The 22529-nt window shown below is 37.2% G+C and overlaps 1 protein-coding gene across 4 annotated transcripts in view; it reads left to right on the top strand.

Annotated features, from left to right (window-relative positions):
* The window catches only part of SEC11A (SEC11 homolog A, signal peptidase complex subunit), a 52653-nt gene that overhangs the window by 18459 nt on the left and 11665 nt on the right, over positions 1-22529 (top strand). For 2 of the 4 annotated variants that reach the window (XM_061181752.1, XM_061181753.1), the window contains exons 2-3: positions 13218-13327; positions 17872-18021. In XM_061181752.1, the coding sequence (XP_061037735.1) occupies positions 13218-13327; positions 17872-18021 (260 nt within the window). Of the gene's footprint in view, positions 1-882; positions 998-13217; positions 13328-17871; positions 18022-22529 lie in introns of those variants that run through there. The other 2 variants (XM_061181754.1, XM_061181755.1) reach the window with 2 other exon arrangements.

A 22529-nucleotide genomic window follows, 5' to 3' on the forward strand; every position in this document is an offset into this window, starting at 1 on the left:
GATGATTAGATGCATTTCACAACAATGATTCTATAGCAAAAAGTAGTATTACATGTCTGAAGAAAAAGAGAGGGGTAATTATAGTGACCTCCTTGCAGGGACAGAGAAAATCACGATTTTTAAGTCTTTCATTTTTCTTTTAAAGAACAGTTATTTTAGGGACTTCCCTGGCAGCCCAGTGGTTAAGACCCTGCACTCCCAATGCAGGGGGCACGGGTCCCATCCCTGGTTGGGGAACTAAGATCCCACACGCTGCATAGCACGGCCAAAAAAAAAAAAAGAACAGTTATTTTTATTAGGTATCGCACACCTGTTCTGACAATGCTACATCTGTGCCCTTCTGAAAATGGAAAGATTTTCCTCAACGAAACAGATTTGAACTGGCCAACATGTAGCTATTTTTGGTTGTATTTATTTCACTGTGAATTTTTTATGTTTTGCTGGAGAAATATTAATATGGTTGATTATGGGATATTGCCTGCTTGGGGTGTTATGTGCTATATGGTATGTTACCTTTTCAAAATCTGGCCAATTCTGAGTTACGAAGCATTTCTGACCCCCAAGGATGTTAAATAAGGAATCATGAAACTATATTTTGTAGTTTTTATGGAATCCCACAGCCCTTCCTTCAGTGATTCTAGATCGGGGCCCATAATCTATTGTCCTAACCAGTACTGTAGATGGCTTTTTTAGCATGGGAAGTTTGGAAAATAGAGCCTTTAGCTGAATTCCTGACTGCTGATCCACAGGTTGACCATAATCACTTCTTAGAAGCTAGTTTTCCTACTTTTAGCCTCTGCCACTCTACTTCCTCAACTCTGTCTTTGGAATAAAAAGACCACTTTTTGTCTTTTAAAAAGCTATCATCTTGAGGTGGAGTCAAGATGGCGGTGTGGGAAGACGTGGAGTTAGCATCTCCCTACAACTAGGGTGCCTGCCAGCTGCTGGTGGGGGACTCTGATGCCCAAGGAGACGGAAGGAACCCCAAAGTGAACCGGTAGGATGTAGGGGGACTGAGGGGGGAGGAGAAGTGGAGGCCAGACAGGATCAGCACCCCTGAGGCTGGAGAGATCAAGAGAGGCAGGCAGAAGGGGCCCCCGGAGAGAGCAGGAGAGGAGTGGAGGGCGATTGCCCTGCCCACCCAGGCACAGGGAGCCTGCTGAGCTCCCAGGCCGGTCCCCTGCTCTCCAAAGCCCCCTCCAGGCCACGTGGGTCCTTGAGGGCATATGAGGGAGGCCCGGGAGATCAGGAGAGGCAGGTGGGAGGGGCCCTCTAGGAGGAGCAAGAGAGGAGCGGAGGGGAATTGCCCTACCCGCTCAAGCCCAGGGAGCCTGCTGGGCTCCCAGGTGAGGCCCCTGCCCTCTGAGACCAGAGGTGGGGGCACGCCTGGGACCCTTCTGTTCCTTGAGCCTGAGCCCCACCCCCCACAGCCCCCAGGGCCTTTTCCAGCCCTGTGGGTCCTGAGCATTGGCCCCACCCACCGCCCAAACCTCGCCCCTGCTTAGGCCCTGCCCTCCACAGCCAAGGCCTCCCCCCCCTTTTTCTTTTTCCCCTCCTCTTTTTTACTATTGTGGTATTGATGTACCTTCTGGTTGTTGATTCATCTATACTTTTACTTTTATATTCTTCCTAACGTATCTATTAGGTTCCTAGTCTAATTTTATTTTTTACTTTGTTATTGTTTTTCGGTTTTTTGTTTGTTTCTTTTTTGTTTTTTTTTCTACGCCTCAGGCGGCTTGCGGGATCTTGGTTCATGAGCCCAGGGTCCGGCTGAAGCTCCTGCAGTGGGACTCTGAGTCTGAACCACTGGACTAACAAGAGAACCTCAGACTCCAGGGAATATTCATCAGAGTGAGGTCTCATGGAGTTCCTCATCTCAGCACCAAGACCCAGCTCTACCCAATAGCCTACAAACCCCAGTGTTGGAAGCCTCAGGCCAAACAACCAGTAAGACAGGAACACAATGCCACTCACAAAAAAAAAAAAAAAAAAAAATTAGATGGAAAAAAATATGTCACAGATGAAGGAGCAAGGTAAAAACCTACAAGACCGGGCTTCCCTGGTGGCGCAGTGGTTGAGAATCTGCCTGCCAATGCAGGGGACATGGGTTCGAGCCCTGGTCTGGGAAGATCCCACATGGTGTGGAGCAACTGGGCCCGTGAGCCACAATTACTGAGCCTGCGCGTCTGGAGCCTGTGCTCTGCAACAACAGAGGCCGCGACAGTGAGAGGCCCGCGCACCGCGATGAAGAGTGGCTCCCGCTCACCACAACTGGAGAAAGCCCTTGCACAGAAACGAAGACCCAACACAGCCATAAAAAAAAAAAAAAAAAAAAAAACCCTACAAGACCAAATAAATGAAGAGGAAATAGACAATCCACCTGGAAAAGAATTCAGAGTAATGACAGTAAAGATGATCCAGAATCTCGGAAATAGAATGGAGGCATGGACTGAGGAAATACAAGAAATGTTTAACAAAGATCTAGACGAACTAAAGGACAAACAAACCAAGATGAACAACACAATAACTGAAATGAAGAATACACTAGAAGGAATCAATAACAGAATAACTGAGGCAGAAGAACGAATAAGTGAGCTGGAAGGCAAAGTGGTGGAAATAACTGCGGAGGAGCAGAATAAAGAAAAAAGAATGAAAAGAATTGAAGACAATCTCAGAGACCTCTGGGACAACACTAAACGCACCAACATTCGAATTATAGGGGTCCCAGAAGAAGGAGAGAAAAAGAAAGGGTCTGAGAAAATATTTGAAGAGATTATCGTTGAAAACTTCCCTAACATGGGAAAGGAAATAGTCACCCAAGTCCAGGAAGCACAGAGAGTCCCATAGAGTATATACCCTAGGAAAAACACACCAAGACACATATTAATCAAACTAACAAAAATTAAATTCAAAGAAAAAATATTAAAAGCAGCCAGGGAAAAGCAACAAATAACATACCAGGGAAACCCCATAAGGTTATCAGCTGATTTTTCAGCGGAAACTCTGCAGGCCAGAAGGGAGTGGCAGGAGAGGGCAGACAGCAGAAGCAAGAACTACATTCCTGCAGCCTGTGGAACAAAAACCACATTCATAAAAAGATAGACAAGATGAAAAGGCAGAGGGCTATGTATCAGATAAAGGAACAAGATAAAACCCCAGAAAAACAACTAACTGAAGTGGAGATAGGCAACCTTCCAGAAAGAGAATTCAGAATAACGATACTGAAGATGATCCAGGACCTTGGAAAAAGAATTGAGGCAAAGATCGAGAAGATGCAAGAAATGTTTAACAAAGACATTGAATAATTAAAAAACAAACAAACAGAGATGAACAACACAATAACAAATGAAAAATACATTAGAAGGAATCAAAAGCAGAATAACTGAGGCAGAAGAACGGATAAGTTACCTGGAGGACAGAATGGTGGAATTCACTGGTGTGGAAAAGAATGAAGAAAAAAGAATGAAAAGAAATGAAGACAGCCTAAGAGACCTCTGGGACAACATTAAACGCAACAACATTCACATTATAGGGGTCCCAGAAGGAGAAGAGAGAGAGAAAGGACCAGAGAAAATATTTGAAGAGATTATAGTCGAAAACTTCCCTAACATGGGAAAGGAAATAGCCACCTAAGTCCAGGAAGCACAGAGAGTCCCATACAGGATAAACCCAAGGAGAAACACGCTGAGACACATAGTAATCAAATTGGCAAAAATTAAAGACAAAGAAAAATTATTGAAAGCAGCAAGGGAAAAACGACAAATAACATACAAGAGAACTCCCATAAAGTTAACAGCTGATTTCTCAGCAGAAACTCCACAAGCCAGAAGGGAGTGGCATGATATACTTAAAGTGATGAAAGGGAAGAACCTACAACCAAGATTACTCTACCTGGCAAGGATCTCATTCAGATTCGATGGAGAAATCAAAAGCTTTACAGACAAGCAAAAGCTAAGAGAATTCAACACCACCAAACCAGCTCTACAACAAATGCTAAAGGAACTTCTCTAAGTGGGAAACACAAGAGAAGAAAAGGACCTACAAAAACAAAAACAAACCCAAAACAATTAAGAAAATGGTAATAAGAACACACATATCGATAATTACCTCAAACGTGAATGGATTAAATGCTCCAACCAAAAGACACAGGCTTGCTGAATGGATACAAAAACAAGACCCATCTATATGCTGTCTACAAGAGACCCACTTCAGACCTAGGGACACATACAGACTGAAAGTGAAGGGATGGAAAAAGGTATTCCATGCAAATGGAAATTAAAAGAAAGCTGGAGTAGCAATACTCATATCAGATAAAATAGACTTTAAAGTAGAGACTGTTACAAGAGACAAGGAAGGACGCTACGTAATGATCCGGGGATCAATCCAAGAAGAAGATATAACAGTTATAAATATATATGCACCCAACATAGGAGCACCTCAATACCTAAGGCAACTGCTAACAGCTATAAAAGAGGAAATCGACAGCAACACAATAATAGTGGGGGACTTTAGCATCTCACTTACACCAATGGGCAGATCATCCAAACAGAAAATAAATAAGGAAACAGAAGCTTTAAATGACACAATAGACCAGATAGATTTAATTGATATTTATAGGACATTCCATCCAAAAACAGCAGATTACACTTTCTTCTCAAGTGCGCATGGAACACTCTCCAGGATACATCACATCTTGGGTCACAAATCAAGCCTCAGTAAATTTAAGAAAATTGAAATTATATCAAGCATTTTTTCTGGCCACAACGCTATGAGATTAGAAATCAATTACAGGGAAAAAAACGTAAAAAACACAAACACATGGAGGCGAAACAATACATTACTAAATAACGAAGAGATCACTGAAGAAATCAAAGAGGAAATCAAAAAATACCTAGAGACAAATGACAATGAGAACACGGTGATCCAAAACCTATGGGATGCAGCAAAAGCAGTTCTAAGAGGAAAGTTTATAGCTATACAAGCCTACCTCAAGAAACAAGAAATATCTCAAGTAAACAATCTAACCTTACACCTAAAGGAACTAGAGAAAGAAGAACAAACAAAACCCAAAGTTGGCAGAAGGAAATAAATCATAAAGATCAGAGCAGAAATAAATGAAATAGAAACAGAGAAAACAATAGCAAAGATCAATAAAACTAAAAGTTGGTTCTTTGAGAAGATAAACAAAATTGACAAACCATTAGCCAGATTCATCAAGAAAAAGAGGGAGAGGACACAAATCAATAAAATTAGAAATGAAAAAGGAGACGTTACAAGAGACACCACAGCAATACAAAGCGTCCTGAGAGACTACTACAAGCAACTCTATGCCAAAAAAATGGACAACCTGGAAGAAATGGACAAATTCTTAGAAAGGTTTAACCTTCCAAGACTGAACCAGGAAGAAATAGAAAATATGAACAGACCAGTCACAAGTAATGAAATTGAAATTGTGATTTAAAATCTTCCAGCAAATAAAAGTCCAGGACCAGATGGCTTCACAGGTGAATTCTATCAAACATTTAGAGAAGAGCTAACACCCATCCTTCTCATACTCTTCCAAAAAATTGCAGAGGAAAGGACACTCCCAAACTCATTCTGTGAGGCCACCATCACCCTGATACCAAAACCAGACAAAGATACTACAAAAAAAGAAAATTACGGACCAATATCACTGATGAATATAGATGCAAAAATCCTCAACAAAATACTAGCAAACAGAATCCAGCAACACATTAAAAGGAGCATACACCATGATCAAATGGGATTTATCCCAGGGATGCAAGGATTCTTCAATATACGCAGATCAATCAGTGTGATACACCATATTAACAAATTGAAGAATAAAAACCATATGATCATCTCGATAGATGCAGAAAAAGCTTTTTACAAAATTCAACACCCATTTATGATAAAAACTCTCCAGAAAGTGGGCATAGAGGGAACCTACCTCAACCTAATAAAGGCCATATACGACAAACCCACAGCAAACGTCATCCTCAGTGGTGAAAAACTGAAAGCATTTCCTCTAAGATCAGGAACAAGAGAAGGATGTCCACTCACCACTACTATTCAACATAGTTTTAGAAGTCCTAGTGGCAGGGGGTGACACCAAGGGGGGAAAGTGGCGGGGGGTGGTGGTGGTGTGATGAATTGGGAGATTGAGATTGACATATATACACTAATATGTATAAAATGGATAACTAATAAGAACCTGCTGTATAAAGTAATAGATAAATTTCAAAAACAAGTAAATAAATAAAATTAAAAAAAAAAAAAAGAAGGGAGTGGCAGGATATACTTAAACTGATGAAACAGAAAAACCTACAACCAAGATTACTCTACCCAGCAAGGATGTCATTCAGATTCGATGGAGGAGTCAAAAGCTTTTCAGACAAGCAGAAGCTAAGAGAATTCAGCACCACCAAACCAGCTTTACAACAAATGCTGAAGAAACTTCTCTAAGCGGGAAACACAAGAGAAGAAAAAGACCCACAAAAACAACCCGAGAACAATTAAGAAAATGGTAATAGGAACATTCATATCGATAATAACCTTGAATGCAAATGGATTAAATGCCCCAACCAAAAGACACAGACTGGCTGAATGGATACGAAAACAAGACCCATATATATGCTGTCTGCAAGAGACCCACTTCAGACCTAGGGACACATACAGACTGAAAGTGAAGGGATGGAAAAAGATATTCCATGCAAATGGAAATCAAAAGAAAGCTGGAGTAGCAATACTCATATCAGATAAAATAGACTTTAAAATAAAGACTGTTACAAGAGATAAGGAGGGATACTACATAATGATCAAGGGATCAATCCAAGAAGAAGATATAACAATCATAAATGTTTATGCACCCAACATAGGAGCACCTCAATACATAAGGCAAATGCTAACAACCATGAAAGGAGAAATCGACAGTAACACAATAATAGTAGGGGACTTTAACACCCCAGTTACACCAATGGACAGATCATCCAAACAGAAAATAAGGAAACACAAGCTTTAAATGACACAATAGACCAGGTAGATCTAATTGACATTTATAGAACATTCCACCCAAAAGTGGCAGAATACACTTTCTTTTCAAGTGCACTTGGAACATTCTCCAGGATAGATCACATCTTGGGTCACAAATCAAGCCTCAGTAAATTTAAGAAAATTGAAATAGTATCACGCATCTTTTCTGACCACAACACTATGAGATTGGAAATCAATTACAGGGAAAAAACTGTAAAAAACACAAATACATGGAGGCTAAACAGTGTGCTACTAAATAGCCAAGAGATCGCTGAAGAAATCAAAGAAGAAATAAAAAAATACATAGAAACAAATGACAATGAAAATACAACGACCCAAAACCTGTGGGACACAGCAAAAGGAGTTCTAAGGGAAGTTTATAGCAATACAACCTCACCTCAAGAAATAAGAAAAATCTCAAATAAACTCTACACTTAAAACAACTAGGGAAAGAAGAACAAGGAAAACCCAAAGTCAGTAGAAGGAAAGAAATCATAAAGATCAGAGCAGAAATAAATAGAAACGAAGAAAACAATAGCAAAGATCAATAAAACTAAAAGCTGGTTCTTTAAGAAGATAAACAAAATTGATAAACCCTTAGACTCATCTAGAAAAAAAGGGAGAGGACACAAATCAATAAAATTAGAAATGAAAAAGGAGAAATCACACCTGACACTACAGAAATACAAAGGATTATAAGAGACTACTACAGACAACTATATGCCAATAAAATGGACAGCCACGAAGAAATGGACAAATTCTTGGAAAGGTACAACTTTCCAAGACTGAACCAGGAAGAATTAGAAAATATAAACAGACCTATCACAAGTAATGAAATAGAAACCGTAATTAAAAATCTTCCAACAAACAGAAGTCCAGGACCAGATGGCTTCACAGGCGAATTCTATCAAACATTTAGAGAAGACCTAACACTGATACTTCTCAAACTCTTCCCAAAAATTGCACAGGGAGAAACACTCCCAAATTCATTCTACGAAGCCACCATCACCCTGATACCAAAACCAGAAAAAGATATCACAAAAAAAGAAAATTATAGACCAGTATCACTGATGAACATAGATGCAAAAATCCTGAACAAAATACTAGCAAACAGAACCCAACAGCACATTAAAAGGGTCATACACCATGATCAAGTGGGATTTATCCCAGGGATGCAAGGATTCTTCAATATATGCAAATCAATCAGTGTGATACACCACATTAACGAACTGAAGGATAAAAACCATATGAACAATTCAAGGATGTCCACTCTCACCACTCTTATTCAACATAGTTTTGTAAGTCTTAGCCACAGCAATCAGAGAAGAAAAAGAAATAAAAGGAATACAAACTGGAAAAGAAGAAGTAAAACTGTCTCTGTTTGCTGATGACATTATACATAGAAAATCCTAAAGATGCCACCAGAAAACTCCTAGAGCTAATCAGTGAATTTGGTAAGGTTGCAGGATACAAAATTCATGCACAGAAATCTCTGGCATTCCTATACACCAACAACGAAAAATCAGAGAAATTAAGGAAACACTCCCATTTACCATTGCAACAAAAAGAATAAAATACTTAGGGAATAAACCTGCCTAAGGAGGCGAAAAGACTTGTACTCAGAAAAGTATAAGACACTGATGAAAGAAATCAAAGATGACATAAACAGATGGAGAAATAGACCATGTTCTTGGATTGGAAGAATCAATATTGTGAAAATGACCATACTACCCAAGGCAATCTACCGATTCAGTGCAATCTCTATCAAACTACCAATGGCATTCTTCACAGAATTAGAACAAAAAATTTTACAATTCGTATGGAAACACAGAAGACCCCGAATAACCAAAGCATTCTTGAGAAAGAAAAATGCAGTTGCAGGAATCAGGCTCCCCGACTTCAAACTATACCACAAAGCTACAGTAATCAAGGCAGTATGGTACTGGCACAAAAACAAATATAGATCAGTGGTACAAGACAGAATGGCCAGATAAACCTGTGCACATATGGGCACCTAATTTACAACAAAAGAGGCAAAAACATACAGTGGAGAAAAGAGAGCCTGTTCAATAAGTGGTGCTGGGAAAACTGGACAGCTGCATGTAAAAGAATGAAATTAGAACACTCCCTAACACCATACACAAAAATAAACTCCAAATGGATTAAAGACTTAAACGAAAGACCAGGCACTATAAAACTCTTAGAGGAAAACATAGGAAAAACACTCTTTGACATAAACTACAGCAAGATCTTTTTTGACCCACCTCCTAGAGTAATGGAAATAAAATCAAAAATAAACAAATGGGACTTAATTAAACTTATAAGCTTTTTCTCAGCAAAGGAAACCATAAACAAGACAAAAAAGACAACCCTCAGAATGGGAGAAAATATTTGCAAATGAAACAACAGACTACGGATTAATCTCCAAAATACACAAACAACTCATGGAACACAATATCAAAAAAACTATCCAGTTAAAAAATGGGCGAAAGACCTCAGTAGACAGTTCACCAAGGAAGACATACAGATGACCAAGAGGCACATGAAAAGATGCTCAACATCACTAATTATTAGAGAAGTGCAAATCAAAACTACAGTGAGGTATCACTTCACGCTGGTCAGAATGGCCATTATCAAAAAATCTAGAAACAATAAATGATGGAAAGGGTGTGGTGAAAAGGGAACCCTCTTGCACTGTTGGTGGTGATGTAAATTGATACAACCACTATGAAAAACAGTATGGAGTTTCCTTAAAAAACGAAAAATAGAACTACCATATGACCCAGCAATCCCACTACTGGGCATATACCCTGAGAAAACCATAATTCAGAAAAAGATATGTACCACAGTGTTCATTGCAGCACTATTTACAATAGCCAGGACATGGAAGCAACATAAATGTCCATTGACAGCTGAATGGATAAAGATGTTGCACATATATACGATGGAATATTACTCAGCCATAAAAAGAGTTATTGAGTTATTTGTAGTTAGGTGGATGGACCTAGAGTCTGTCATACGGAGTGAAGTAAGTCAGAAAGAGAAAAAGAAATACCATATGCTAACAAATATATATGGAATCTAAAAAAAAAAAAGGTACTGATGAACCTAGTTGCAGGGCAGGAATAAAGAGGTAGACATAGAAAATGGACTGGAGGACATGGGGTGGGAGGGTGAAGCTGGAGTGACGTGAGAGTAGCATCGACATATATACAGTACGGAATGTAAAATAGTTGGCTGGTGGGAAGCAGCATAGCACAGGGAAATCGGCTTGGTGCTTTTCGATGACCTAGAGGGGTGGGATAGGGAGGATGAGAGGGAGGCTCAAGAGGGAGGGGATATGGAGACGTGTATGCAAATGGCTGATTTGCTTTGTTGTGCAACAGAAACTAACAGTATTTTGAAGCAATTATACTCCAATAAAGATCTATTAAAAAAAACAAAAAAGCTACCATCTTGAGATGGAATTTAGGAGATCTAAGTTTTAGTTGCTCCTCTGCCTGCCAAGAGCTGTGCAGCCATGAGTGCATCACTTAGCTTCGCTGTGCCTCAGTTTTCTTACCATAAATGGGAGTGTCAAACTAGGTTTCACATCACACCTGTGTACTCATATTACTATATTACTCAAAGAACAGCAGGTATTTCTGAGTGTCCGTAAGAAAACGTCCATATTTTCTTTCTTCCTGTGTGCATGATGTTATGTTGATAGAGTATGTCATACTTCATTGGAAATATGTTCTGGCCATTAACATGGACTTAAGAAAAAAAACCTAAACAACTTATTTTTGAATAGGTGATACTTGCCTTTAGTAAGAACTTAAAAAACATGATGCATATATATTGGAAAGAATTTTCCTTCCACCTTGAGTTCCAGTTCCTCTTTCCAAAGGCAGCCATTGTCCCCAGTTTCTTGTGTGTGCATCCAGAGATTAACTATACGTTTATAATAATATGCAACCTGAAATCTTTTTTTAGAGTATGCAGGAAAAACAGGTTAATTGCAGGGGAAAAAATAGAAAATGGTATAAGAGAGCTAAAATCCTCATCATAATAAATAGTTTATAGATGATGTTCCAAATTTATGAAAAGAGAAGCAATTAATTTTTAGAAGGATGAGGGTAAAATAGCTAAAAGAGATGAAAATGATTGCTGGGGGTGGCCTGCCATGGCCAGGATATGCACGGGTTTTTTTTTAATTATATATATTTCTTGACTGTGTATGTAATCTTTTGATAAAAATAAAAATTAATTTAAAAAGGAGAAAAGAAGAAAATGTGGATAAACAAATGAAACAAAATTGCCTGGTATTGTAACCCCAGGTGTAACCAGTTTATTTTCTTCCAGTTTTGTCTATACTTTAAAAAATAAGAAAAATTGAAAGGTATCACCCCCTCCCCCAAGAAAAAAAAGAAGTAAATACGTGAGGTGATGAATGTGTTAATTAACTTGGGGGAATTCTTTCACAAGGTATATCAAATCATCACATTGTACTCTTTAAATATCTTAACAATTTTATTTGTCAGTTATACCTCAATAAAGCTAAAAAAAAAAGAAAGCTTGAAAGAATAGTACAGCAAACACCTGTAAGCTATCACAGGTTTAACAGTTTTTAACATTTTTCCATATTTGCTCTGTATGTACTTATGTGTATGTGGGGGGGGGGTGTGTGTGTGTGCACGTATATATATATATATATATATATATATATATAATTTTTTCTGAATCCTTTGAAACAAATTGCAGATATGACAGTTCACCCCTAACTACTACTACTAGCTAATTACTGCTAAGCATGCATCTCTTACGAGTGACAGTGTCCTACATACCACAATACCATTATCATATGTAAGAAAATTAGCACTAATTTCCTAGTATCATTTAAGTCATAACTTGAGTTTCCCCAATTGACCCCAAAATGTCTTTTATAGTTAGGGTTTTTTCTTATATGCATTTTGTTCTTTTGAACCAAGATCTAACCAGAGTTTATGCGTTACATTTGGTTATTATGTCTCTTTATTCCAGTCCCCCACCTTTATTTTCATGACATTGAATTTTTGAAGACTGTAACAGTTGTCCTGTAGAATGCCCATATGCTCATATATACATGTGTATGTGCATATATATATATATATATATATATATATATATATATAAATTTTTTTTTTTTTTTTTTTTTTTTTTTGCCGCACCACACGGCATGCGGGATCTTAGTCCCCGACCAGGGATTGAACCCGTGACCTGTGCCCCCTGCAGTGGAAGCGTGGAGTCTTAATCACTGGACTGCCAGGGAGGTCCCAGCATATATATTTTTTAAAATGACAGAAGTGAACTTACATTGGACATATTTTTGAAACTTTTATTTTTTCACTTTATTTTATGACTGTCTTTTTAAGTTCACATTTTCGGTCGTACATTCAAGGGTCTTCATAATCTGAGCTTAATATGCTTTTTCAGATTTCTGTCACTGCTCTCCAGCACCATCTTTTCCTCCCCTGAACTATCTGCCATGGTGTCCACTCATCCTCTCTACTTTTATTCATTATCCAGCATTAGTCCAACACAATTAGCTCATATATTTCCCTCACTTGAAATACCTTTCTAGTATTATATTTGCTTATTTAAGTCATAGAATTTTACAATTTGTTGAGCAGTGTAAGTTTTGTAGGACATAAGGCTGGCCTTCAAGTCCTAACGATGTGACTGACAAGCTGTATGACTTTGATAAGTCATTTCCTTTCTGAGACTAAGTTTCCTCAGCTGTAAAATGAGGGGTCAAGTTAAATGTCATTGAATAGCCCATAATTATCAAGGGATAAGTATTGTAGAAAAGTAAGTATTAGAGTTTAGAAGCAGAGGTATGTTGCTGTTGGCTGGTATGTGTCATGTATGTGATTGAATTTAAGCTGAATGATCGTGAAGCCCAAATGAAATAATTTATGTGAAAAGTTCTGAAAATAATGTTATATAAATGTAATGTGTTTTAGCGAACAAAACGGCAGGGTTCTTTGGGTGAGTGGGTGGGGATGTTCTGGGATGCTGATGGTGTAATTATTACAGTATTTTAAAGAGTTTCTTAGAACTTCAGGTGCCCTAATAGTACTACTTAAAACTTTAAAATTGATACTACTCAGTGCTTTCCTAGGCGAGGATAATTATGGATCTGATCTCTTCTCTTGTTCTTACAGCTCTATTATCAAGTCCTAAATTTTGGAATGATTGTCTCCTCGGCACTAATGATCTGGAAGGGGTTAATGGTCATAACTGGAAGTGAAAGTCCAATTGTAGTGGTGCTCAGGTAACAGTTTTTCTTTTCAAGGCATGGAATTGCATGGCATTACTTGGGAGAAAAATTGAAATGTTGAATAACTGATATATCATTCCTTTAGACACTACTCTTTCCCAGAAGAGAGCCTGGAAGAAAATTTGTTAGTCTTTCTCAGTTGTGAGAAATTCTCAACCTTGTTAGGCACTTTCCATTCAGATCCCAAAGGGCTCATGACTTTTCTATGAAATGTTTATGTGAGCTTTATTTTTGGCACATCTGTTAAGAAAGTGTTTCAGTATACTTTATTTTCCTGAAATCCTTCTGTCTTCTTACATTCTTTACTTTGGTATATCAGGGCTGATACTTAGTTGTTAATTTACAAGATTATATATCATCTTTACAAATTAAGAATTTTTCTGCAGCATGTTTTCAGTGTCAGTACAGAAGCATCACTAATTATTTCCATGTTTCCTGCTGACCTTTAAATATCACTTCTAAATAGACTTCAGGAATTCTGAGTATATTAATGCCATCTCTTGAAGTGACAAATAGTACTGACTTTTTTTTCTCCACTGTCTTCCTTCCCTATCCTTGTACTCGTACTCTTAGGGATTTAAAAACCTAATTTAGCAACTCATTTTTGGAGAATTACCACTTGGTTATTTAATTGAATCATTGTAGTTCTGTCTTATTTGGGGCTTAATTATGTAAGCTATCTCAAGTCTTTTCTGGAGATAATGGAGTATAAATATAAAATAAATTGAATCATTAACATTACCTAAAGTCTAGATAATAGTACATTATTCTTAACAAGATGAATTTGACTCTTTCATTGTCATACTAGGATATACTTCCAGCAACAAGTGGTTGGAAGCACTGGGTCTCCAGTATCTTACTCCTCCCTTACTCATACCCATACCCTCGGTCTGAATTTATTAGTAATCAAATGCAACTGTGATTTTAGAGATCCAATGAAATGTCTGGAGTTTATTACCTGGGAAAGCATTTAATGTACTATTCTAGGGGTATAGAGACTTGGGTCTCTAGCTTTTTCATTGTCTAACTACAGCCTTGAGCAAGTCATTTATAGACTGAACCATAGTTTCCTCATCTATAAAATGAAGGCTAGACCTAGATGATGTCAGAAGACTTTTCCAGTTTTAAAATTATGTGGCCCTAAGTTCCCAGTCTTGAACTCAGTGGAGAGCTTCAATTTGTGAAGTGTTCAGACACTAACAGAAGGAGAAGCCACACTAATTGGCACTGTGGGGAAAAGCTGTAGAGAGAAGGCCCAGGGAGGCTTCTTTGGAGATTCTTCTGGAATTATTTCAGATTGAGTTCTGTTCAGTGGAGATGTTTAAGTACAATCTAATGACCTTTAAACTGGGAATGATGGCGTGAATAGGGGATTAGAGTAAGCACCTGTGGAACATTTTGGTGGTCCTGAAAATATCAGTTGGGGCTTAAAAGGAGTGTTTGGATAAGTTATTTGGTAGCTAGGTTATTTGTATACTAAACTTTTCTGATTGCTGGTGTGGAATAAAGAAAAAAAATGAAAAGAGACCAGGTCATATTAGAAGAGAATCTGGTCAAGACTGGAGGGAGTAGTCATTAGAGAAAGGTAATTTATGTGATTGGGTGTTATTTATGTGATTTCATAAAACTTCAAGGAATATAATTTTTACCTGGAACCAAATGTGCCTCAGAGGACTCAGGCCAACTGAGAATCCACTTTTAGGACTTTCGTGAAACCACTGGGGATAAAGACAAAAATACTTCCTTATTATTTATTTTATTAACTGAAGTTTCAGGGAACATTGAAAACATTTTTTTCCCCCTTTGTGAAGCTGAAGTCAGTTTAGTTTATTTTTATTTATTTATGGCCAAGCTGCGCAGCTTGCGGGATCTTAGTTCCCCCACCAGGGATCGAACCCGGGCCCCCTGCAGTTGAAGTGCGGAGTCCTAATTGGTGGACCACCAGGGAATTCCCCAGTTTAATTTATATATAACTTCTTATAAAATTGATCATGATTGATGTATTAAATTTAAAAGTATAGTTTAATCAGATAACAGAAGTTTATCAATAATTTATTCAATTTTTAAAAAGTTTCCCCTGGTTATTTCTTTAATGATCCTCTTACCACATGCTTTTATCTGTTTTTAATTGCCATCTGTATCTGAATTTTTAAATCTTTTTTTTTTTTTCTAATCCAACTTTATTCCCTGAATCTACACTCTTGTTTTCATCCTACACTAACATCTCTATCTGGATGTTGACCAGGCACTTGAAACTCCACCTAATAAAAGTAAAATTCATCTCCTTTTCCCAAAAACCTGTTCTTCTTCCTCCTATTTCTGTGACTGTCATGGCCATCTGCTCAATTGCCAATGTTAAAAACCTAGGAGTCATTCTTGATCCCCCCTTCTGTCATAGCCTATTGGCCATTGAATTTGTTATTTTCCCTCTCTCTATTCTACCCTTTTTTAGCTGTCCTCCCTGCTGTTATTCTATTTCAAGCCCTCATCATTTCCTGCCTGGGCTGTTGTAGCGACCTTTAAAAAAAATGCTTTTATAATCAGAAAAAAGTTAATATATTTTCATTATATGAAATGTTGAAAACACAAAAAAAATCTAGATGAAACTAAGTCACCCATAGTTCTGGGATATAATCACTATTAACATTTTAGTTTCTTTTTTCATATATATTATTTCTTACATAATTGAGGTAATTCTGTATGTGTATCCTTTTCTCAATCTTCTCCCCTTATCATTCTCCAGTGTCCATGTTTTTAATAACACTTTTAATAATTACCAAGTATTCACTTGTAAGTAATAGCCTGGACAACTGGTCTCCCAATTTACCTTCTCATCTTTTCCAGATTACTCAACAATTCAATAAATATTTGAATGTCTTCTATATACTCTGTAGTTTCTGAAGGGATGTTTCTTAAATGCAAATATGATAATGATACTCCCTGCTAAAATTCTAGAGTATCTCAGAAGCAGTTTAGCACAGTGAGAGTGAACCCCCTTGGTTCAGATCTCACCTTTATCATTTTTTTAATTTACAACTCTAGGCCATTCTAAGCCTCAGTCTCCTTATCTATAAAGTTGGGATAATAATAGTACCTACATCATAGAGTTGTTCTGAAGATTGTTTTAAAAAAAAACTCTTAAAATTAGCACTCTGCATATAATAAGTGCTCGATAAAGATGAGTCATTCACCCAGAACAACTCAGCTTTTATCTGTTTCATTTATATCATTTTCAAGCAAGGTTTTATTTGAACAAAGGATGTCACTGATTTTTAAAAATCAGCCAAAATAAAAACTTGAAAATTTCATGTCTAGAATACCTTATGTAATATTTTCACCAAGCACATGTTCTATCTTTTATCTGAACACCTTCTGAGAAAGGGAACTCATTGCCCCAAGAGGAACCTAAACAAAACTTTTAAGAATAAACATGTACTGAAAATCCATATTTCTAGTGGTTCCCGAATTTTGGTCGTATTAGAATCACTTGGGATCTTTACAGAATACTGATGCCTGCTTCTCTCATCCACAGACATTCTGATTTAAGTGGTTTGAGATATGACCTGAGCGTGGGGATTTTTAAGTTTCCCAGGTGATTCTTGTGTGCACCAAAATTTGGGAACCACCACCATATTCCCTTATGTATGTAGAGGGACCAGAGTCTTCAAACAGAAGTGTCTGGACTTTGTCATTTTTGCTGTATTGAATTTTATTGCTTGTCATCTATTTTTTCTTATTAAATTTATTGTTAATGAAAACTGGAGCTTGAGTTGCTGAAAACAATACTGATGGGCTACTTCTTTATAGAAAGAAAAGTTTCATTAATTAGTGCAAATATCTTAGGACCTTTGAAGAACTTGGTATAAGGTAGAACAGGTGAAAGGTAAGAAGGCACTCTAGAAGTTTGTCATCAGTAATTACCATGGAATTGAATTCTTGTTTCTGAAATTCTTAGGCAAAAATCTCTGCTCTTGTCCTTGGTTTTGTTTCTTGTTTCTCTTTTTTAAATAAATAAATTGATAGCACAAGCATTATCTCTGTCGCTGACTGTTCTTTGACTTGATGAGCTGTTTTTCCTTCTTGTTGGGTTGAAACCATAAGGTCATCTTGGTCTGTATCTTTATAAATGGCAGGAAAAGATGATCCAGTTCTCATCTGAATATCTTTAGCATTTTCAGATGAAGTGAGAATAAGGACAGTGATTATAAAGTTCACTCTTTTATATTCTGTTTGTCACTTGAAATTTTAAAAGGTTAAAGAATTAGTAACATTGCCCTTTTCAAAATTTAAGCTCCTTTGAATAGTAATGGTTGAAATGGAACTAGTTAATGAAGGCTATTAACTAAAGGAAACCTTTAGTATACCTAGTCTGAGGAAACCATATTTGGAGGACAAGACACATTTTATGTTGATATATTTGTTAAGATATTAAGTATATTCCAAAGGTGATACTTTTAATTGTTTGTTGCATATCTAACTTTGAAAGTAAATTTAATCTCAGGCTTTCTTTTGCTATTATATTCTTCTTTCCCTCCCAGTGGCAGCATGGAACCTGCATTTCATAGAGGAGATCTTCTCTTTCTAACAAATCGAGTTGAAGATCCCATACGAGTGGGAGAAATTGTTGTTTTTAGGATAGAAGGAAGAGAGATTCCTATAGTTCACCGAGTCTTGAAGATTCATGAAAAGTATGTGCAAACTTTATCTTCTCTATTTTAAAACATTTTTATGTTTTAGTGTTTGCAGCATTTAATTTTGATAGCCTAAAGATTAAGAAAGGGTGGGGAACTCCTAGGTCCTTCTTCCAGTCCATTTTTATGAATGTCTGAAGGTTTGGTGAACATTTGGAAGACTAAATACTTATTTAGTAATTCATTTTTCCCTGAAGGCTTTTCTGGAGGGTTTTCTTGGTTCCCTTCCACTTCCCAACCAGATCAGTAACCCTGTCTGTATATAGCCCCAGAAAAAACATGACACAAAGGTTGATCCCAAATAGAATCTTCTGATATAATGGACGAGGTAGCCCTAACCTTTCAAAAACAAACCTTTAAGGCAATCTCACAGATATTTTAAATAAGAATAAATTTGTCAACTTTTTCAAATTCCAAAGAAAATTTCTGAAATCTAAGTTATTCTTGTAAATATAGACTCTTGCATTTTAGAATTGAAAAAGATATATGTAAAACCTTGAGAATCCCCTGGTGTGGAGGAGGGACATAACAATGAGCAAAAAATATCACCTCTCTGGGTCTCAGTTTCCCTGTCTGTAGTAGAAAGAGGTTCAGGAAGATGAACTATAAGATCTCTGGGTTCAATATTTTAAGATAACTTCAAATGGAGTATAATCTGTAAAAATTTTGGATCCCTGTGTTGTACACCTGAAAACTAATATAATATTGTAAATCAACTATACCTCAATAAAAAATAATAATAAAATAAAGTATGCAGGAAAAAAAAAAAAAAGATCTCTGGGCTCTAAGCCTATGCCTCCCTGTGCAGCTACATATTCCTCACTCCCTCCATTCCAAGTCTGTAATATTTCTAGTTAAGGAAAACTTTCAGAAGGAAGGAAAGAAAGAAATGAAGGAAAAGGGAGTGTCCTGGAGGACATACAGAGGGAAGTAAAACAGTGGGAGTGATGTAGGTTCTTGAGTATGAGGAAGCCCTAAATAGATACTACCTCATGCTTACCACCCTCTCAAGTAGTTTACATTCTCCACTTCCAGAAGAGGGAACTGTCAACTGTTGCTTTTTGAAAAATCTCTGTAAACATTCTAGCTTAGAAGAGTTCTTTCTTCACTGATAAAATAAAGATCTTACTGCTCTTTTTTTTCCATACTTCAGTATATTGGAAGATTATAATTTTTATATTGCATTCTATTAGTGACTAGGAAGGAATAACTTAGTTTTTTTTTATTTTACTTTTATTTATTGTGAAGGTTTATTCAGTACAGGTAGTGTTTTCCATATTCTCAAAGTATATTTGTGTTGTTTGTTCTCACCAACTTTCTCCTGAATTTATCAGAAAAAATCATGTCCTGCTTTGGGTAGAGCAGAAGTTGTCCATTTTTATGTGTGATCCTTTGAAATTGAGTTATTTATTTATTTATTTTAGAATAGGCTTTTTTATATATATATATAAATTTATTTATTTACTTATATTTATTTTTGGCTGCGTTGGGTCTTTGTTGCTGCGCGCGGGCTTTCTCTAGTTGCAGCGAGCAGGAGCTACTCTTCGTTGCGGTGCATGGGCTTCTCATTGTGGTGGCTTCTCTTGTTGTGGAGCTCTAGGCGCATGGGCTTCAGTAGTTTTGGCACGTGGACTCAGTAGTTGTGGCTCGCAGGCTCTAGAGTGCAGGCTCAGCAGTTGTGGTTCACGGGCTTAGTTGCTCCGTGGCATGTGGGATCTTCCCAGACCAGGGCTCAAACCCCTGTCCCCTGCATTGGCAGGTGGATTCTTAACCACTGTGCCACCAGGGAAGTCCCGAGTCTTTTATTTTAAAACAATTATCTTGTTTCAGGACAGGTTCACTGACAGATATATCAATTACAGATTCCTTAAATTTAACAGAATTGTGAATATTTTAAACTGTATGGTATTTGTAATCTGACGTTATTGGTCATTTACTTTAAACATTTGAGATGCCTTCAATTAGCAGGCCTGTTAAAATAACAGATCCTGTTAATCTTCTGAAGTTTCAAATTTCCTTTTTTGGGGTGGGGGGAAGACTAAAATACCTGGTTGTAATAATCATTTGATTTAATAGTATTAACATTGTTCTTAAATATGGGACCGAATGACAACCAAAATGGATTAAGTTTTTGCAGTAAATGTGTCCTGAACGTTTTCAAGCTGGTTTTTGCACTGTTAACACGTTTCTGTCATCTGAACCTTGTTTTAAGAAGTGAAATCCTGAGCTTTAAGAATAGAGGTAGGAATTGTTCAGCTAACCTCTCTCTTGTCTCATTCCTCCTTTCCTTCTCCATCTACTTTTTTTTTTAATAAATTTTATTTATTTAATTTTTTTTTTTTTTTGGCACCTGGACAGGGACTTGAACCCTGGGCCCTCAGGTTAAAAGTTCCATCTGCTGTTTATGTAACTTTGTAAATTTGTAAATATAACATAAAACTCTTTTTTTCATATATTGAATCTCCATCTTATGAACATTCTTATTACATTATTATTCTTACACATGATGCTGTGTGAAATTGGAAAACACAAAATTGCCTGTAATCCTAGCATCCAGAGATAAAATGTTAAGTTGGGGGTCATTCTCTTTTTGTCTTATAAACATACGTTTTCCTCCCCATGCAACACTGGGATCTGCTTAATACTACCTTTTTTTTTTTTTTCAACATCTTTATTGGAGTATAATTGCTTTACAATGTTGTGTTAGTTTTTGATGTATAACAAAGTGAATCACCTATATGTATACATATATCCCCATATCCCCTCCCTCTTGCACCTCCCTATCCCACCCTCCCTATCCCACCCCTATAGGTGGTCACAAAGCACTGAGCTGATCTCCCTGTGCTATGCAGCTTCTTCCCCCTAGCTATCTATTTTACATTTGGTAGTGTATATATGTCAGTGCTACTCTCTCACTTCATCCCAGCTTACCCTTCCCCCTCCCCGTGTCCTCAAGTCCATTCTCTATGTCTGCATCTTTATTCCTGTCCTGCCCCTAGGTTCATCAGAACCATTTTATTTTTTATTTTTTGGTTCCATATATATGTGTTAGCATACGGTATTTGTTTTTCTCTTTCTGACTTACTTCACTCTGTACGACAGACTCTGGGTCCATCCACCTCACTACAAATAACTCAATTTCGTTTCTTTTTATGGCTGAGTAATATTCTGTTGTATATATGTGCCACATCTTCTTTAATCCATTCATCTGTCGATGGACACTAAGGTTGCTTCCATGTCCTGGCTATTGTAAATAATGCTGCAATGAACATTGTGGTACATGCTTCTTTTTGAATTATGGTTTTCTCAGGGGATGTGCCCGGTAGTGGGATTGCTGGGTCATATGGTAGTTCTATTTTTAGTTTTTTAAGGAACCTCCATACTGTTCTCCATAGTGGCTGCATCAATTTACATTCCCACCAACAGTGCAAGAGGGTTCCCTTTTCTCCACACCCTCTCCAGCATTTATTGTTTCTAGATTTTTTGATAATGGCCATTCTGACCGGTGTGAGGTGATACCTCATTGTAGTTTTGATTTGCATTTCTCTAATGATCAGTGATGTTGAACATCCTTTCATGTGTTTGTCAGCAGTCTGTATATATTCTTTGGAGAAATGTCTATTTAGGTCTTCTGCCCATTTTTGGATTGGGCTGTTTGTTTTTTTGATATTGAGCTGCATGAGCTGCTTGTATATTTTGGAGATTAATTCTTTGTCAGTTGCTTCGTTTGCAAATATTTTCTCCCATTCTGAGGGTTGTCTTTTTGTCTTGTTTATGGTTTCCTTTGCTGAGCAAAAGCTTTCAAGTTTCATTAGGTCCCATTTGTTTATTTTTGTTATTTCCCTTACTCTAGGAGGTGAGTCAAAAAAGATCTTGCTGTGATTTATGTCATAGCATGTTCTGCCTATGTTTTCCTCTAAGAGTTTTATTTATGGGACTCTCTGCACTTCCTGGACTTGATTGACTATTTCCTCTCCCATGTTAGGGAAGTTTTCAACTATAATCTCTTCAAATATTTTCTCAGACCCTTTCTTTTTCTCTTCTTCTTCTGGGACCCCTATAATTTGAATGTTGGTGCAATTAATGTTGTCCCAGAGTTCTCTGAGACTGTCCTCAATTCTTTTCATTCTTTTTTCTTTATTCTGCTCTGCAGTAGTTAGTTACACTATTTTATCTTCCAGGTCACTTGTCTGTTCTTCTGCCTCAGTTATTCTGCTATTGATTCCTTCTAGAGAATTTTTTATTTCATTTATTGTGTTGTTCATCGTTGTTTGTTTGCTCTTTAGTTCTTCTAGGTCCTTGTTAAATGTTTCTTGTATTTTCTCCATTCTATTTCCAAGATTTTGGATCATCTTTACTATCATTACTCTGAATTCTTTTTCAGGTAGACTGCCTATTTCCTCTTCATTTGTTTGGTCTGGTGGGTTTTTACCTTGCTCCTTCGTCTGCTGCATATTTCTCTGTCTTCTCATTTAACTTACTGTGTTTGGGGTCTCCTTTTCGCA

Source organism: Eubalaena glacialis, chromosome 2, assembly GCF_028564815.1.
Source record: "Eubalaena glacialis isolate mEubGla1 chromosome 2, mEubGla1.1.hap2.+ XY, whole genome shotgun sequence".
NCBI lineage: Eukaryota > Metazoa > Chordata > Mammalia > Artiodactyla > Balaenidae > Eubalaena > Eubalaena glacialis.